At 34.7% G+C, this 20,853-nt stretch overlaps 1 protein-coding gene across 1 annotated transcript; it reads left to right on the top strand.

Annotated features, from left to right (window-relative positions):
- LOC109726067 (ER lumen protein-retaining receptor) lies at positions 16,793–20,753 on the top strand. The gene is made up of 7 exons (XM_020255497.1): positions 16,793–17,071; positions 18,488–18,753; positions 19,224–19,339; positions 19,817–19,890; positions 19,989–20,052; positions 20,318–20,405; positions 20,504–20,753. The coding sequence occupies exons 1-6, from the start codon at positions 16,981–16,983 to the stop codon at positions 20,352–20,354; spliced, it is 648 nt and encodes a 215-aa protein (XP_020111086.1). The 5' UTR covers positions 16,793–16,980; the 3' UTR covers positions 20,355–20,405; positions 20,504–20,753.

Genomic DNA, 20,853 nt, shown 5'->3' with positions numbered 1-20,853 from the left:
TATGTCATATGTTCAATGAATTATAACATTGGATTCCAACGGGCATATGTACGAAGAGACACACTATAAAGATTGTCTTTTCATATCATATTCTTTCACTAAAAGTCACATCCTTTCACTCTAAGAGTCATACCTTTGTATTAGAGTTGCATCCACTCACTAAGGTGCATCCATTCATAAGATTGCATCCATTCACTAAGGATTGCATCCTTTCACGAAGAATCACATCCATTCACTAAAAACAATAAACAAAATATATTATTTTAAAATTTTCCTTACAATTCCCACCAAATTTTAAAATACATAAAAATACATCAAAAGGCAAAATAAAATAAGATCAAAAATCAAATCAAAATTCTTGACAACTTGACAAAACCGTATGCATAGGTGTAGGTGTATTAAAACTTGAACCTACACTTAGTGAAACACATCAAAGTTAGTCATAATTGAATGGTAGACAAGCTTTGAACCAACAATTATTTTCGACTAACGGACATATCTCACACATAGAAATTTATAATCAGTCGATGCTCTATTTTATTGCTGACTTTATGGCCTTGTGTCCGCCATCCTGTTTCATGGTGCTGGTTAGAGTCAAGCCCTTAACTCCTAGAAGCGGCCACACTTCACATTCATATAGGTAGACTCTACCAGAAGTGTCCCGTATTTAACACTTCAGTAAATACTACTGTAGGTCTATTAAGACTTTATTAGTTTAACCTTCCCTTTTCAATACGGATACCAAGCACTTTACTTGGGATGGAAATTTATATTATAGTGCTTGCATCACACTCCATATGATGTACTTTGGCTCATTGAACTTAAGACTTGATGTGTTTCAGTGTTAAGTCGAGTTTCCATCATTGGTGACTTTGTAATATGGGCTTGAGACCATCCCTCATCGATGTCTGAATATCAATTCTCTTGAAGTCCTTAGTCACGGATCCGCAAGATTTTGGTTTGATCTTACAAATCAATGGTAATTATGCCATTTGATATCAGTTGTTTTACATAGCTATGTCTTAATCCAATATGTCTTGACTTCCCATTGTATGTTTGACTATATGCTCTTGAGAGCGTAGCTTCACTATCGCAATGTAGCGATACCGGCGGCATTGGTTTTGGCCATGGAATTTCATATAATAAATTCCTTATCATTCCGCTCCCTTACTAGCAGACGCTAGTGCTATAAATTCTGCTGCCATGGTAGGTCCGCTATACATGTTGCTGTTTCTTAGAACCCCAAGAATGCACCTCCACCTATATAAATATCCACCCACTGTTGGATGCATGATCTTCTTGATCTGTTATGCCAACTGGCATCTGTATAGCCTTCAATACTGTGATATCCACTATAGAAAATTTCATAGTCATTGTCTTTTTCAAATATTTCAAAATTCTGTAAATAGCATGCCAATGTACATTACCTGGATTGTAGTAAATCTACTTAATTTACCACAGCAAATGCAATATCAGGCCTAGTACAAGACATGGCATACATCAAACTTCCAATAATCTTAGAATTTTAACTAGATTAATTGATCTTACCAGTATTACGAACTAGTTTTAGATGAGGACAAAAGGAGTTGATACTGGAGTACAATCAAAATAACCAAATTTTCTAAGAATCTTTTCGATATAATGAGACTGTGTTAAAAATAATCCATTATTTTCACGAATAATTTTAATTCCCAAAATAATATCAGCCTCCCCCATATGTTATCATATCAAAATTGCAAGATAAAAAATTTTTAGTATTTTCTACTTGCTGAACATCGGTGCCAAAAATTAACATGTCATCAACATATAGACATATAATAACACCTTTACCATTTGAAAATTTACTATAAACACATTTATCAGATTTGATTAATTTTATAACCATGGAAAGAACAATTTTGATCAAACTTTGATGCCATTGTTTAGGTGCTTGTTTAAGCCATACAACGACTTGATAAGTTTACACACTTTGTGCTCTGTCCAGGCAACAAAGCCCTGGGCTTCCATATAACTTCTCATCTAATTCTCCATTTAAGAATGCTGTTTTAACATCCATTTGATGAATAATCAAATTATACATTGATGCAAGAGCAATCAAAGTTCTAATAGTCGCTAATCTGGCAACAGGTGCATAGGTATCAAATAATCAATGCCTTCTTTTGTTGTAAACCCTTGGCAACAGTCTTGCCTTGAATTTATCTATGGTGCCATTTACATTGTTTCTTTTTGAAAATCCATTTACACCCAATAGGTTTACATCCAGGAGGAAGATCAACTAATTTCCATGTTTGGTTTGTCATAATTGAGTCCATTTCATCATTTATCGCTTCTTTCCAAAAGCGACATCAGGAGATTTCTCTCCTCAAATGTTGTGGGGTCTGAGTCAATGTTTAAACAAAATTGCAAACTTTCTGTAATCATTTTCTCTACTACCTCAACAAGAAAAGTATAAAATCTGGTCAATGGTTTAGCAATTCTAACTCTTTTACCTCCTTCTAAGTTCTGGGTTTCAATTGCAACATCATTTTCTCATTGGAGTGTTCTTTACTCACAATAAGTTCTTTGGGTCTAGGAATGATACAAATCTGTTTTCATCAAATATAGCATCTTTAGATTCAAAAACTGTGTTGATCTCAATGAAGTCATTAGATTCAATCACGTAAAATTGTATGCTTTACTATTTGTGCATACCCAATAATATGCACTCAATTCCTCTTTCACCCAGTTTCTTTCTTTTCGTTCTGGACCCTCACAATAGCTCTACAACCCAAACTTTTAAATAATTTAAATTGGGCTTTCGTCCTTGAATAATTCATAAGGAGTTTTATCATTCTTTTTGTTGGATTCATTTAGTAGTGATGGCAAGCTGTTAATAAAGCTTCGCCCCAAAATCCATAACTTAACCCAGAGTTAGAAAGCATAGCATTGGACATTTCATTAATGTTCTATTTTTTCTTTCTGCAACTCCGTTTTGTTGTGGAGTATAAGGTGCAGAGGTTTCATGTATAATACCAATGGACTCAAATGAAGGATCATAATATTCTTCTCTCTTGTCTGATCTTAGGCATTTGACCATTTCTCACATTTCACCTCAACTTCAGATTTATAAATTCTAAATTTATCTAGCGCTTCATTTTTAGAATGCAAAAGATAACATAACTATATCTAGAAAAATCATCAATAAATGTAACAAAATATTTCTTTCCACCAATAGAAGGAGAAGCATGCAAGTCACAAAATCACTATGTACCAACTCAAGTAGATTAGAACATTATCAATTTTAGAAAAGACTTTCTAGTAATAAGTATTACATTTTCTAATTTATATCAAAATTAGGATTACTCTAACTTAGCATATTTGTATTTCTATAATTAACATGTCCTAAACGATTATGCCATAAAGAAGAAGAGTCAAATATATAGGCTGAAATATTTATTTTATTAATAAGATTGAGTTTGAACATGCCCTCATACAAATATCCTTTTCCCACAAAGATTCCACCCTTCGACAAAATAATTTGTCGCCTCAAATACAAGTTTGAACCCAAATTTGTTAAGAAGACTTCCTGAAATAAGATTTTTTCCTAACTTCAGGTACATGATACACATCGGTGAGAGTGAGAGTTTTTTCCTGATGTGAACTCGAGTTCCACCTTGCCCTTTCCTTTGATTTGTGCTGTGAAGAATGCCATATAGAGAAGTTTCCATCCTCCAATGCATCATAAGTTTGAATAAACTTTTATCCTTGCACACATGCCTTGTGAACCCGAATCAATCCACCAAGCTCCGTCATCTTCGAGTATATTAGCCTCGATATCATAGCACAAAATTTCTTTGGTACCGTTTGGTTGGCGGAACTAGGGGTGAATAAGGGGTTAATTCCCCCTAGATTCCCAAACACAAATAGGCTAAGTGGGAACACTGTTCCCACCTTAGCGGGTTACCTTGGATACCGCTAACGGTGGAACAGCTGTTCCCACCCGAGTGGAATTAGAACTACGCCGCGCTGTTCCCCTCTTTTCTCTCTCTCCGATTTTTTCGATCCCCTTTCTCTCTCCTCTTTCCTCTTTCCTCCGTTTACTTGCGGCTTCGTTTCGGCGATCTCCGTCCGTTCTTCGACAGATCTGGTGGCGCCGACTCGACGGCTCCTCTCACCTTCCTCCTCGGCGCCATTGTCTCTCCGAAGCCCTTGAACCCTTTTGCCGCTTCCTCTTTCTCCAGCTTTACTGTGCGCTTCGATCGGCGATCTCGTCCTTCTTCGACAGATCTGGTGCCACCGGAGCTGGACTGCTTACCTCATCTTCGTCTCAGCCGCCATCTGTCTCTCTGAAGCCGTTGATCCTTTTTTCCGCTACCTCTTTCCTCCGGTTCACTGTGCGGCTTTGATCGCTCTCTGATCGGCGACATATAGGTGCCACCGGAGCTCGGCGGCTACCTCATACTGACTCCTCTTGCACCGTGTGACTCTCGAAGTCGTTGATCCCCTTCCTAGCCCTCTTCCCTCCGCCGATTTACTGTGCGTCGCCGATCGAGAAGATCCGCTTCCTCCTCCGACCTCGTTGCTCACATCATCCGCGCGCTAGCCTTCGTCTTACTCCTCGGTTGGCCGACGCCGGCGATCGGTATATTTTGCGCCTCTGGATGCGACCCTACACAAGAGATCTCTAGATCTAGTATATATTAACAAAAAATCTTTTATCTGTGCTCTTTCCCTCTCTGTCATGTTTTTTGTGCTTCGCTCGACCCGCGTTAGTTTACCGCATATTCCGCGTCTGTGTCTAGCTTCTCTCCGGTACTGTAGCTATCCCCTCCCTCTCACTGCTATTTGCTACAATGGGGTGTCGTATCCACGGGTTATTCATACCTAGCTACCGTATACCGCCGAGTGCCCTGGGAGAGTCAGAACTTGTGATCTATTTTATGCCGAACCTTTTTTTTTTCCCTTTGCATTGTATTTAGTTTCACGGCGGCACGCTATTGGTGTTGAACTCCCCACTCTTGGTGGAAACACTCCCTGTTCATTAACTAAACGGCCCGACTGTGCGATAAAGGTCTGTCTTACAAAATTTCACTTGCCCTAACATCCAAGTTTGCTCTAAGCTTTTGTATAATTAGCCAGGGGGTATATAATGTCTGACTGCTATGCCTGCTAAATATGCTCCTCTCTTTAAAATACATATAAAACATGTATTTTTGGATTTTCTCGAAATCCGTGCGTCAAACTCAAAATCCGTCAGCGCCAATAGTTCCAGAATAGCTGAATCCTTCGAAATGAGCTATTGGACTGATATGAACGGAGTCCGATACGCACCAGAAGCCAACTCTACTCCGTGGCTTTACCGGAAAACCGGAGTTACTATTCACTTAAGTGAAAACTAATAATCGCGTAACTTCTCCGTTTTAGCTCATTTTCTCCTGAAACTTGACGAGTGCTTATGTAATTAAATTACACACATAAACATCGTCAACAGAGAGTTTAGTTGCACTGTAAAAAAAATTTCAGTCCTTACAGAAGCAAGGTCATCTGGCTCTGCTTTCAATGCCAATCGCAGAAGCGGTACTAACTCACGGTCTCCTAGCCCGACTGGTAATCCTACGACTGCACGAGCAAATGCTAGTGGCTCTGGCAACTCCTCTGGCCAGAAAAGGGCTCGTTCTCCACAGCCTAGCAATCCTCCACAGAAACATGCATCGTCATCTCGAGGACGACGCAAAAAAATTGAAACAACAAGTGATCTAGTAGCAGAACTAGTAGTGCAGGGTCAACAAAGACTAGATTTAGTACGACAGGTTTGCCATAAGGAGATCGACAAACAATCATCCATCCCTAGCATCGAAACATACATGGCAAGAATCTATAGTCTACCTGGCTTGACAAATGAGCGCATTATGACAGCGGCTGATGTGTTAAAAGAGGATAAGAATCGTCAAATGTTTATGACGATGCTAGATGAGCATGCATGCATGTGGATTGACCAGCAAGTTGCATCGCAAAAAAACATATACAAGCAATATTTTCCGGACTTCTAGGAGACGACTTTACTGTTGGTGGGACGATTTTGCATGCTTTATGTTTCGTTATGTTAGGATTACTCTTTGCTCTTCCTCTTATGTTTTAATGTACTCTATGTACTTGTCTACGGTTTAGACGCAGTTGTTTGTATGTTTCATGATGCTGCTATTTCTCTTTGCATGTATGTTTTATTATACTTGACTCTATGTACTCGGTAGGCTTTAGATGCAGTGGTAACATATTTCCATATGCCTGCATTACTCGTTGCATTTATCTTATGTTGTTGTCGACTCTATGTACTCGTACGATTTACATGTGACTTTACCTTTATGTAATGATTATTTTTCACATGATGTCATGACTGAGGTGATGAATATTATCTTTTTGCAGTCGTGCTCACAATGTCGTTATATTCAACTGTGTTTTCTTCGCTTGTGATAAGCAATATGATGACAATATTAGACGATGATGATGTTTATTGGGAGCAAGTATTTATAGTGCTCATTAATCAAGGATAGTTGACATATAGTAATACATCTCAAAAGCGACAATGTCGTACTAGGCCTTTCACTGGCCATCCATTAATCTGTGATATTTTGAATGGTCATCCTGATCGAGGGTATAATCATTTTCGAATGACGACCACTATATTCATTGCGCTTCGTGATGAGCTTGTTGGAAGAGGGCTGATAACTAGCACAAGAAATATGACAGCTGACGAACAGTTAGCAATTTTTCTTTTCTGCGTAGGCCATGGAGTTGCAAATAGGGTACTGGCAGAAACTTTTCAACATTCTGGTGAAACTATTAGTCGACATTTTAATAATGTTCTTCGCGGAATTGTTATGCTGAAAGATGATTATGTAACCCTGCCACCGAGTTATACTACAGTACATCCAAGAATTAGGGATAATCCGAATTTTCATCCTTCAAGGTTGAGTATAACTAATATATTTTTTACTTCATATTTTGCATTAATTGTGTAATATGATGTTTGGTGGTTTGTAGAATGCAATAGGTGCATTGGACGGTATGCATATTCTCGTGGTTGTCCAAAAGAGCAAGCAACCACGATTTAGGTGTCGCAAAAGATTTACATCACAGAATATGATGGCTGCTGTATCCTTTGATCATATATTTCTATTTGTATGTACAGGATGGGAAGATTCAGCAGCTGATATGAGAGTATTAAGATAGGCTTGCGAAAGTGGAGGGTTTACTGTTCCCGAAGGTATAATTCGATTATTTACTTTTTCGAATGATTATACTACATGTTAATTATGAATGATCTTATATTTAAAATTGCGAACTTGCATTTTTCGACAATATTCGCAGGCAAATATTACTTGGTAGATTCTTAATATGCTAATACAGATAAATTTCTTGCTCCATATAGCGGAGAAAGATACCATTTTAGTCAATTTGAGGGTAATACACGTGGCCGCACACATCGCAGTCCGCGAGACTTGTATAATCATCGGCATGCTCAACTACAAAATATAGTAGAGAAGACTTTCGGCATATTGAAGAAGCGTTTTAAGATTCTAAATAATGCAACTCCATTCCCCTATAAAGTTCAATGTCTTATTGGTATGGCATGTTGTGTTATACACAACTTTATTCGTCGACATCACGAAGCTAATAGATATTTTACTGAAGAGCTTGACCCATCGTCTCCTGAGGATGAAGAAGAAGACCCTAGGGATTTCGGCTTGGCCGCCACATCGGAGTCAGATCGGGGCGACGATATTCGAACTAATATTACAGACCAGTTATGGAATAGTAGAAGTTAATTATCTGGGAGTGTCGTTTGCATTGGATTGTATTAAATGAGTTTGCTTTCATGTGTGCTAATTATATGTGTTTATATAAAATATGTAGACATATTTTGCTTTTATTGCATACTTATTAATGTCTGCTATGTTTTTGTAATGTACGCTAACGGATTGTTTGTATTTTATACTGTTTTATCGTCAATGTTTTGTAAAGATTGTAACATAGCCTTTGTGGCGTTAAATATTTAATAACATGGTTAGAAATAATATTGTACAGTTATTAATATGTTGTTTGCAATATGGATTGGAATGTATGTAAAAGGTGGAAAGGCAATGTTTGTAACAAATGGTATATAACATGTGTATAAAAATGTTTGAATCATAATTTGTTTTATTATAGTTATTAATTTGGTAACTTTGTTATAAATTTAATTACAGTAAAACTAAATAGATTTAATTTTAGAAAAAATTTTATTGAAAATAGATAACGAGCGCAAGTTGGCAGGAAAAAATTTATTAAATAATTAGTATTATTTTTTAACAATAGTAATTCATTACATAATTAATTAATTTTTGTTATCTATTTTCAATCCCTAACAAATATTTATTCCTCTTATTCTATCTTATACATCCAAACACTATTTTTCTTATACCTGGTACAAATCTAATACTAAACCAAACACAAAAATCCAATAGTTCTAGCTAGTTCCAATATTTATACCTATCCCTAAAACTAGTAGTTCTACGTTATACCCGAACCAAACGACACCTAAGGCTGCGTTTGGTTCGGGTATAAGTAAGAACTGCTAGTTCTAGGGATAGGTACAAGTTTAGGTATAAGCAGGAATTAGACCAATTTTGCGTTTGTATGAAAATTGGGTTGTTCCTAGGAATAAGACAAATAGTGTTTGGATGGTTAGATTGGAACAAGAGGAATAAGAATTATAATTTGAAATTAAAATTATATTATGTAATTAATAGTAATAAAAATATTACTTAAAAATAAATAAGAAATTAATTATTAATAATTAATTATAAATAATAATTATTATTAATAATTAATTATAAATAATAAATTAATAATATGGATGATCTAATTAATAATAATAATAATTATTATTAATTATTAATAAATAATAATAATAATTAATTATTCTTATTAATTAATTATAAATAATAAATTAATAATAATATTGATTATCTAATTATTAATAATAATTAATATTAATATTTATTAATAAATAATAATAATTATTATTATTTAATTATAAATAATAAATTAATAATAATATCCATTATCTAATTATTAAGAATAAGAATTATTAATTAATTATTAATAAATAATAATTATTATTAATTATTAATTATTAATTATAAATAATAAATTAATAATAATATCGATTATCTAATTATTAAGAATAAAAATTATTAATAATTATTAATAAATAATAATTATTATTAATTATAAATAATTAATTATAAATAATAAATTAATAATAATATCGATTATCTAATTATTAAGAATAAAAATTATTAATAATTAATAATAAATAATAATAATTATTAATTATTAATAATTAATTATAAATAATAAATTAATAATAATATCGATTGTCATTAAGAATAATAATTATTAATAAAAAAATAATGAATATTATTAATTATTTATAATTAATTATAAATAATAAATTAATAATAATAATTATCTAATTATTAATATTTAATTATAAATAATAAATTATTTAAATTATTTAATTATTAAAGTAATAAATAATGATTTAAATATATTAATTAGATTAATTAATAATTTACTGCCATTAAAATTAAATTTAGATTTTAATTAATCTTGTTCTCATCAAGGAACAAGCTTGTTCCAGGAAACGGGTGGAACAGCAGTTCCAGCCTTATACCAGCTAGTTCCAGATTCCCGGGAACTACTGTTCCCGGGAACCAAACGTTGCGTTTGGGAACAAAAGGGGGAACAAGGGCTTATTCCCCCCCTTGTTCCCGAACCAAACACTACCTAAGGGTATTTTGGTCAGTTTGCTGAAATTTCGGCCCGAATCTGCAAAATCGAAAAAAGTGGTCCACTTTTGTAAAAGTCCAAAATTAGTAAATTTTTTATGCAAATTGGCCATATAAATTAAACGTAAATTAAATTTTTAATAAAAAAATTTAGTATATTTTTTAAAAATCTGTGGGGTTCCTCTGAGCTGGGGACAGGGACGCGAGATTTTTTTTTTTTTTTTCCTTTAATGGGGATTTGACAGGAATGGCGATTTTAGTATAGTTTGATTTTTTAAAAAAATTTTAAACCGAACCAATTTTTTATGTTTGAAAAAAAATCTATAACCGAAGCAAACTGATTTATTTTTGGAACCTATCCAAATCAAACCAAACTAATTCTGTTTGGTTCAGTTTCATATGTAACTTTTAAACTCTTTTTTTTTATGAATTAATTCATTATTTAAGAATTACAATTGAATTATCATGAAAGTTACCCACAAAATAATTGACCATAAACATAGATTTTTTTAAAAAAGTGTGTTGATGTGTGATTAACATTTAATCATAAATATGATTTTTAAATATATGATTTAGATACAAAAATTCAACTAATTATAGAGTATGACTACTATATTTTTATGAGTATTGGGCTCATCGTACTCATAAGTCGTTTTCGATGATGGGGCTTCCGAATCGACAATCCACTCCATTAAATATGATCTAGAGTATTTGAAACTTCTAAAAAATAAATTTCGTAATTTTTCGAAATCATAATAAAGTCCATCAAACGGGCATACAATGAACGGTCAAAATCGAACGACGTCCTAAAAATAGACGATCGGATTTTTCAATTTAAGATTGGAGTTATTGTTCTTTATCTAGGTAGTGAATAGAATTTTCTATCAAAAATTCAAACTATTCCAATTTTTTTACACCGTTAATCTAGCAAGCATGCTATATCGGCCGTTAAAAATTGTCAATTTTATGAGCTTTTGATCGTAAGGTTAATGATGTCGGAAAATTATAAAATTTTATTTATAGAAGTTTTAAATGCTCTAGTAATATTTAACGGTATAGATCATCGATTCGAAAGCTCTATCATCGAAAACAACTTATGAGTACGAGGATGATCGTACTCATAAGAGTATAGTAGCCGGACTCCTAATTATATGTGTTTTTGGTAAACACTCGCCCGGGCCTAGTTAAAAGAAGTGTTAAAATCCGTACATGACCGAAAATCAAATTTTAAGTATTTTCAAAATCGAACCGAAGTGGAAAGTGTATAAATCGAACCAAATTATTTTATTTAATTTGATTTGATTTAGTTTACGATTTGGAACCGAACTGTGGACACTCTTGTTGGCACTCATTATCCTATTCAGTGAGATGTGTCTCCTTTCTTATTGGCCATCATTGTCTATTCAGTTTACTGAGTCCTTACTCTAAAAAAGAATATATATATATATATATATATATAGAGAGAGAGAGAGAGAGAGAGAGAGAGAGATAGAGCTTCCGAATCGACGATCCATACCGTTAAACATTATCTAGAGCATTTAAAACTTCTAGAAATTAAATTTTATAATTTTTCGATATCATTTACCTTATGATCAAACGGTCACAAAATTGACAATTTTTAACGGTCGGTATGAAATATTTGCTAGTTTAACGGTGAAAAAGAATCAAAATAGGTTGAATTTTTGATAGAAAATTTTATTCACTATCTAAATAAAGATCAATAACTCCGATCTTAAATTGAAGAATCCGATCATCTATTTTTGGGATGTCATTCGATTTTAACCGTTCATTTTATACTCGTTTAATGGACTTCATAATGATTTCAAAAATTTATAAACTTTATTTTCTAAAAGTTTCAAATACTCTCGAACATTTTGTTTCTGATAAGATCATAGAAAATGTATAGTAATTGATTAACCGCGATATGCAGGACGTGATATTTTTTGGCGTATTTTTTCACGACACGTAATGTAATCTGCGATCTCAAGCTGCGCCGAATACGATTGAAATTGACTCAAATTTTAAGAACCTTTATATTATTAAACTTTTGTCGGGTATAGTTGATATTAACCCAAAAATTCAAGGACATTTACTATTTAAAAATTTGTATGCTCAGTCAAATATGCATTTAATGAAACAAATCGCATTGGACTCTTCCATATGGTTCAATTAGTTACAACTTGTACAATTTTGTCTATATACAACGGCCAGTAATTAATTGAATAATTAACGAAGAGAAGGATTAAGCAAACAATGCTTAATTAGTTTATACATAGGATATACAAAGCATTAGTTCTAAGCTTTTTAAATTAAATTATAAGGGAGCTTATTTTTACTCTACCATCCCGTAGTTTAAAAAATTATATATACTTAATGATTTTATCTTTATTCCAAAATCTACTATCAAATATGATAGTAAAAGCAAAGTTTTTTTTAATAGTTAAGGATAACTTTCTAAATCACAGGATGACAAAATAAAAATAATCTACATCGCAGAATAATCAATTTTTGTATCAAAATGTGAAAATAAAAATAAGTTAAATCACAGTAGAACAAATTGAAATTTACCCTCAGATTAATTACAATGTTATCGCAATTTGATTTTTGTGTCTGAATTTTAAGTTTGAGTCAAAGTCTCAAAAAGCACAGTAGGAATAAAATTAATTAATTAAATAAATGTAATTGATGAATTGGACCCATTAAGGAGATCTAATTCTTTCTCAAAAAAAGAGAAGGGAATCTAATTCGTGACCTTCCATGGTAGGAGCTTAAAATTAACTCTATATTATATTGTTTAAAAAAATTAAATAAAGAGTATTTTAATAATATCTTTCACACAGGAGCCTAACTATTATTATTCTATTAATAGGATAAAAATAGTTACCTATGAAGTCTCATTTTGGATGTTCGCAAGTTCGAATTAATGATCAGCATCGCGGACCTTCACATATTAGAGTATTTGAAAGCAATATTTAGAAAACAAACCAATTTAGTGAATGAATTTTTTTTGAAATTATTTTTCTCAGTGATCAAAAACTTCGAAATCGATAATTTCTGAAGAGCCTACAAAAGGCATTTTCTTATTTAATTGTCTTCAATAAGTAAAAACAGTTGAATGTTTTGATGGAAACTTTTTTCACCGCGTATTGCCTTTGAAATTTTAGTCTCTATTTTCACAAAATTATTTATTTTTAGCTATTTATTTTGTAATCTTTGTGTAACCATATAAATAATATTTAAAAATTGCACTTTAATAAATATTTTAAATAAAGTTGAAAGGAACCTATTGAAAGGAACCTATGATTATATAATTAGCATTCACGATCATATTTATTGAAAATAAATGGACACTAAAGAGGGCACATTATGGTAGCTGTTGTATATGAAAAAGACTCTTAATAAAAGGACAACTTAAAACGAAAAAAAGAAAAGAAAGTCAATGTAGTTAAACAGTAGCAGCCAAAAAAAAAAAAAAAAAAATCTAACTAAAGCGTTATATGACACAATTAAGTGGATGTAGATGTAGATCCTTTTGTATTAATTAATTAATTAATTAATAGTTAATTATTCTAAGCCTCTAAAGTCAACCTCTCCCAAAAAGTTAAACCACGTGAGCGCCTCGCGTGCGAGGAGAAATTGCATTTAATCACGGAGATTTAAAAAATAGAATTTTAATGATTAAATTACATTTTTGGTTTTCAAACTATGAGGCGCATGCTATTTTAGTTATTAAACTTTTATTTATTATAATTTACTGTTAAATTTCTATAAGTTAATGCAATTAAGTCTCAATGCCTAACTTAATTAACTAGAAATTGGCTTATTGTTACTGTGGAAGTAATTTGATATATTAATTATTATCGCGTCATCCATTATAACACTATTATATTATTTTTATATTAGAGACACATCAGTATTTACTCGATTAAATAGATTGTGAGATTTTTTAATTATAACAATTTAGAAAGTTTGAGCCAGAAATTATAACAAATTAAAGTTTTGGAACTAATGAGTAGGGTGCGCCTCATAGCTTGAGAACCGAAAGTGTAATTTAGCCAATTTTGAGAATGTGTGGTTCACTTGTAATATTTTATAATTATTTACTTATGCTGTTGTCAAGGCCGAAATTAGGAATTAAGATTCGTGGGCCAAGATTTAGGTTTGGCAAAAAAAAAAAATCGACCTCAAACGGTAAGAAAAAAAGTTTGTCAGGTTCACTGGCATCTATTGCTAGTGACAACGGCGAAAATGTGCTTAAGGAGAAGTAAGACTATGAGAGCTGAAGGAAAAGAGCCGAGAAATTTGGAAAAAGATTGGGCTTCGGTAAAACTCAAATTTATAATATTTTAATTTTTACTATAAAGAACTTATATGTAATTTTTAAAAATTAAGCAGGGCAATGACCACTGTAAGCCTCACTATGGTTCCGTCCCAAGCTGTTGTAGTAGTTTCTCATTGAATTTTTTGAGATTTGCAGTATAATTATATTTTATCTACGAATCATACTTGTTGATGCCAAAATTGAAATTAACATGCCGACCTAATTCACGTATAAGCCAATAAGGATACGTGGTACACCAGGAGTCGGCAACAAGGCGCCTGAAGGTTTTAGGCGGGAACGGTTGAGAAGTGGGCATAACTTCCACCATGGAGCGTAACTTCCATAAGGAGTGGGCGTAACTTTCACGATCATGGTTACAACCACTTCCCCCACTACTTTCAACGGACCAATTATGTGAGCTGAGAAGACATCACTATAAATAGTAACTTCAAATCCTGTAATAAGGGTCTTTTCCCCCTGCGAACAAAAGACCACTTCAAAGCCTGTAATAAAGGTCTTTTCCCCCTGCGAACAAAAGACCACCCTTATTTTACTGCATCTTTCTTTCCTGTATTTACCGCTTTTTCTAGGAGTAGCTTGGTAACTTAGAATCCTGGAGTCTGTCTGCCCCCTGGGCATCACTCCGTTGTAGACTAAAACCCCTCTTCCTGTACTTTCTACTGGTTCATTCAATAGAAAGTCATTTTCAGCTCTTCAGGCCGGTTAGATTTTGTGTTGTGTTAGCCGCTCGGCTCATCTCCCGGTCGAGTTTCTGGCCTCCCCCATACATTCGGCTCATCCGGCCGAACCGAAGAGAGAATAGAGCTTTCGGACCTGGCTGATTGGATCCCTCATCAGCTGAATCGCTTGTTCAGTAAAAGGGCGCACACTTCGAGGGTCATCTTTCGGACCCGTTTCAACCCCGACGCGCTTCCCGAGTAAGATCTTTGACTGGGTCAAGGGTCGAGACGATCGGCACCCAACAATTTTTTGGCACGCCCGGTGGAACCTTATTTTTAAGGTAAATTTACATTTTTATATAGATTATGGCTGATGATAACGCCATAAATCTACGTAATAGGGCCATTCCTAGAAATTCTGGGGGTGATCAACCTAGTGATTCAGACAATGCTGGCGAATGTCAAGCAGTTTTGCCAGTTGAAGGAGAAACTAGTGGACAGTCAGCTCATAAAGAGCCGAGTCTAACTCAGGCGCTCGGCCAGATAAGCCGAGTCCTGCAAACTTTAGATCAAAATATCCATCAAAGTACCGCTCGACTAGACGCGGTGTTGGCCGCCATCACGGCCTATAATAAAAATATTGCACGAATAGAGCAATTATTGACTCGAAATGAACAACCAATGATAGGCTTACAAGGGCCTATGATGACACCAGTATTGCAAAATCCTGCGATACCGGTAAATGGACAGCCCCAATACCAGAGGGCACCATTCCAAGCGGCTTACAGACCATAAAACATATCAACCCTACAATGCATGAGGTTTATATATGTACAAATATGACCAACAATAGTAACATAGACATAGAAAGAAATTCAACTGTTTCGGATTGCACCACCCACCTCGTGTCGACGTCAAAGAGTAAGAAACCAAGTCCCACGATTTATCGTTGCTGTTTTAACTCGACCCAAGGTTAACGAAGGCAATTCGGTGTTTTTCCCCAATAGAACGTCCTAAGCTTGTAGGAACTCCGATTTGAGTTGCCCAACGCGTTGATTTACCCTTTAATTAGATAAACGAACGGTCAATTTTACTACAAATCCTATTGCCACAAAAACCCTAATTGTAACCCTAAGGTTACAATGGTCATCTACCCATCATCATAGGGATTTATGGATTATATTCTAGGTTTTCATGTTACAAGAATCCCAAAAATATGATTTCTAGGGCAATAAAACCAAACCCTAACCTAAACTTATTGAAACGTCACTTTAGCCACTCCAAGACTTCAAGCTCCACCTTGTTCTAGAGCTTCTTCTCCTCAAAATACTCCAAACCACCTTCAATCTCCTCCAAAATGCTATTGCTTGAGAGATTCTAGAGAGAGAGAGAAGAGAGGGAGAGGAGATGTGTTCTTAGCTAAAGAACATGAGAGGAGAGGTTGGAGTCCATTTATAAGTTCCCTCAATTGCACTTAAGCTCTCCAACTATTTACAATTGTTACAGTTCAGATTCTGCGTCTCGCAGAACTGAGTATCAGTACTCGAACTGGCGTACCGGTACACAAGCCCTCCAGTACCGGTACTGTCACGCCCCGGGGTCCCCTTTTTGTTTGAAACACAGCGGAAAAGCGTTTGATTTTTTTTTTTTGAAAATCTGACCCCAGAGTATGCCAGATCCGCTACAAATACAGAAAATCCACTGTTCACACGGACAGAGTCTCCCCTGTACTTGCACGGCGTCACACAAGTACAAAAGTACAAACAGTATACAACCACAATNTGCATCCATTCACTAAGGATTGCATCCTTTCACGAAGAATCACATCCATTCACTAAAAACAATAAACAAAATATATTATTTTAAAATTTTCCATACAAATAGGCAAAAAAAAAAAAAAATCATAACGGGTAAAACTCGGATCCGAAACAGGATCGGACGGATACTGTTGAATCCGACCCGTTTCCACCTCTAACGTCGTACGTTCTCTCGCTTCTTCTTCTCCTCCGACGCACGAAACGCCCCACTCCGTATACACGATCGGAGCGGAATCCCACGGCGAATCTAGGGTTAGGGTTAGGGTTTGCGCTCGTAATCTGTCGATCTGTAGACCCGGAGCCGTTGGATCCGAGAAAGGGACGGCTGAGATCGATATCCGGCTTCGAAGATGAACGTGTTCCGGCTCGCGGGGGACATGACGCATCTGATGAGCGTCCTCGTCCTCCTCCTCAAGATCCACACCATCAAATCCTGCGCAGGTAGGTTTTTTCGCTTTTTTGCCCCTTGTTGGCTCGATTTGAGAGGTAAAAATGGTTATTTTGGGTGGGGGATTTGGTGGGGTGTGTTGGGATTGGGGTGATTGGGAAGTGGGGGTTGTGTTGTGATCTGTTGTTTTGAGAAAAAAAATGTTGTTTTGGGTGTGATTTTGAGGAGGGAAATGTGAGATTTGGATTCGGAAATGGGAGCGAATGAGTTCTCAAAATGGGTTTTTTAAGTGGGAAATTGGATGAGCTACGTTGTGATTTGGCGATTAGGAAATGGGGATTGTGTTGTGATTTGCTGTTTTAAGGAAAATCGTTGTTTTACATGTGGTTTGGACAGGGGAAATGTGAGATTTTGTTTCAGAAGTGGGCGTGATGGAAATTTTAATGAGTTATGTTGTGATTTGGGTAATTAGGGAATGGGGATTGAATAAAGATCTTCTTTTTTATTTTTGAACAAGTACTTTAGGGGTTTGATTCTGATGAGGAAAAATAGGAAATGGTGTGCTGGAAATGATAATGAATTATGGCGATTTGTTCAGATTATTTTTTCTCCCTTATTGGATTTGAGTTCTTAAAACAGTTTCTTTGTTGGTAAAAAAAAGAAAAGAAAAAAGAACTATGTTATGATTTGAGTGATTAGGTATGAGAATTATAATATTATGGGTTAAAAAACTATGTTGTTTTGACACATTATTATTAACATAATTTGAGTGATTAGGTATGAGAATTGTAATATTATGATATGTTTTTTGACGCATTATTTGGGTGTTGGATATGGTTGATTGAATGAGTGTTTGAAATGCTTCCTTTATCCACATGATCTCTTTACAACCAAAATTTAAGCATGCAAAATAAAATAATGTGTGGGGGTTACGCTTGCACGAAAAGGAAAAAAAAGGAATTTGGAGTCGCTAAGGGAACAGAGAGATTACCTCGATGATATGTAGGCCGTAGATGAATTTGTTTAATCGTAGTTCTAAATTCAATTAGATCAACTATTTATCACGTAGTAATCTTTCCTAATGTTTCAGTTTCTTTTCATTGGTTTTGCACTCTCCTGGTCTCAGATTAAGACCTGATTGTTGTTGTTTTAGACAAAACGTAGCAGCATTTCTATTGTGCGTCTTCTTGTTTGCGAACTAGTTCGATTAATTGTATCAGTATTTATTGCAAAATGGCAGTGTGTTTCATTGAAAAGCACTATTATGAACTTCATGTGCCTTCAAATCACGTAATTCTCAGATTAAGTTATATTATACTGCTTATTTTCTAGGTTTTCATAGTTTGGATCTTTTGCATATTTTATCTGTGTCGATCTATTGCCTTAGACTGCTAAAACTATTTTTGTTTTCCAAACTAATTTCATATGGTGTGATCTTTTTACTTGATTCATCCAACTGTTTCCTGCAGGCATTTCATTGAAGACTCAGGAGTTATATGCTCTCGTGTTCGCAACTCGATATTTGGATATTTTCATTCATTTTGTTTCGCTCTATAATACGGTCATGAAGTTGATCTTCTTGGGAAGCTCGTTCTCGATCTTATGGTACATGAGACACCACAAGATTGTACGCAGGACTTACGACAAGGATCAAGACACCTTCCGCCACCACTTTCTCATACTGCCATGTTTGCTCTTGGCCCTACTCATAAATGAAAAGTTTACTTTTATGGAGGTGTGTTTATTGTTTCAAAATGTTTCTGCTCTTAGGCATACATGTACAAGCCTTCAGTACAGCACGTATTTTCCTTCTCTTTGTAACATTGTTTTCTTGGGATATTCACATATATGTACCTGTGCAAATACATGAAATTGCCTGAATGCCATGTAAAGTTGGTATTTGTGTCCGTACGCTGAATACGGTACTTATTTGCATTCATGCCCCTACTAAAAAGGGTATAATGCAAAAGCCAAATTTTCATAGATATGCTGGCATGGCACACACAAGCAAGAGTTTCAGGGGTACGCATGCAAATACCAATTTCGCATGGCGCTGGTGTATATATGAATTAAACTATCCTTTTATATGAAAAACAATTTTGGCGGAGATAATTTTAATAACCATCCAACTCTATTTTTTTCCCCCTTTTCTTAATATACTTATTATTCCTATCTAAATTCAGTTTACTGTCACTGTTGTTACAGGTGATGTGGACATTCTCTTTATTTTTGGAGGCTGTTGCGATTCTCCCTCAACTAGTTTTATTGCAACGCACGAGGAATATTGACAATTTGACCGGGCAATATGTTTTTCTTCTAGGGTAAACTTCATCTCAAAATCCACCTTCTATTTTGCCTGTGTATGCTTTTCGTGCTATGTCTAACTGTTTAGCTGGAAATTTATCATTTGAGTTTCCACTCGACCGTGTTAATTTAGTAGCAAAAGCTATCAGATAAACTTGAAGCTTCCACGACCGTGCTACTAAGTGCTCTACTTCTGTGTTAATACAGCACTTTTCTTGCTATGCGCATCTCTCATCTAATTCTAGATAACTTCTGCAGTGTTTATTTGATTCGCATGTTTAGTAAATATTTTACAACCTAATCTACATGAAGTTTAGGAATCGTCCCTTTAAATTCTGCACCTTTGCATAAACTAATGCAGTACCATTTTCTTCTGAAATATTCCTAGAACGATTACCTCCCTGAGTCACAATAGTTGTCAATAAATGCCACTATAATTTAAAGCGGTATCGTTTCCATTCATTTGAATTTTTTTCCATCGTTTCCTGCTGCAGTGCATACAGAGCATTATACATCCTCAATTGGATTTATCGCTACTTCACCGAACCCCACTATGTTCATTGGATAAGTATGAAAATCTACTAATTACCCTCCCATCTCTTTCACATCTTTACGTTTGATATAATATTTCATATCCTTAATGCTGGTATGTTTACTGTGTCGCAGCCTGGATATCCGGACTCGTGCAGACGCTACTCTACGCCGATTTCTTCTACTATTACTTTCTTAGGTAAGCTATTGTAGCCCTTGAATCAACAGAGCTTTTTTGCATGCATATCCTAGCAAAACTATCTACATATATATACTCCAGTAAAATCCAAATTTTCATATATGCTCCCTGAAAGTGCAATTTCTTGAAGTTTGAGTACAAGGGCGTGTGTCTAAAACTAAATTGTTTAGCGGGCTTATATGAATCTATATATCTCTATATATATTTGTCGCAATTAGGAATTGTAATTTCACAGAATGACTCTGAACTTTGATTTGATCTGCAGCTGGAAGAATAATGTCAAGCTCCAGTTACCCGCCTGAGCTTCCCTCGATCTTTTTTAGATCTTTTGGTGTATTATCTCAATACAGCATGTACGAATAGATCGACTCATCTTCGCAAACGTTTTCTTTTCTTCGACGGTGTCTTAGTTTATGTCACAAAAGTTATTTTTTTCTCTTTTTTTTCGCAGGGGTGAGGAGTTTAAGGCGCGCGGCGAGGTCAATTAAACGATGGAAAAATTGTTGGTTAAGTTTTTGAGGAACGGTATGTCTTAGCAGAATCTGGAAAATTCTTGTGTAGTGATAATAGCAATCGTAAACAGTGATTCCTATGTAAACTATAAAAGCATAGAATTTGTACTAAAGGTGATTTTATTTTTATTTTTCCTTATAGTAATGTTGGATTATGTTATATGCTTATATGCAATTTTTTCTGAAACATATTTGGTGTTTCGGCCTACTTTGGAAGTTCGGATTTTCCTGCATCTTTCTTTGTGTACATCTTCAAGTGTCAATTTCTTTTCGGCCCCTGTTATTCCTG

The sequence above is a fragment of the Ananas comosus genome, linkage group 20 (genome assembly GCF_001540865.1).
Source record: "Ananas comosus cultivar F153 linkage group 20, ASM154086v1, whole genome shotgun sequence".
Taxonomy (NCBI): Eukaryota; Viridiplantae; Streptophyta; class Magnoliopsida; order Poales; family Bromeliaceae; genus Ananas; species Ananas comosus.
This window is presented reverse-complemented; position numbering and strand designations above follow the sequence as displayed.

What these genes read in the sequence shown, in the direction of transcription:
- LOC109726067 (XM_020255497.1), top strand. Translation starts at nt 16,981, where the DNA reads ATGAACGTGTTCCGGCTCGCGGGGGACATGACGCATCTGATGAGCGTC. An exon ending in CACCATCAAATCCTGCGCAG is followed by an intron (nt 17,072 to 18,487) that starts GTAGGTTTTTTC and finishes TGTTTCCTGCAG; the next exon opens with GCATTTCATTGAAGACTCAG. An exon ending in TTCTACTATTACTTTCTTAG is followed by an intron (nt 20,053 to 20,317) that starts GTAAGCTATTGT and finishes TTTGATCTGCAG; the next exon opens with CTGGAAGAATAATGTCAAGC.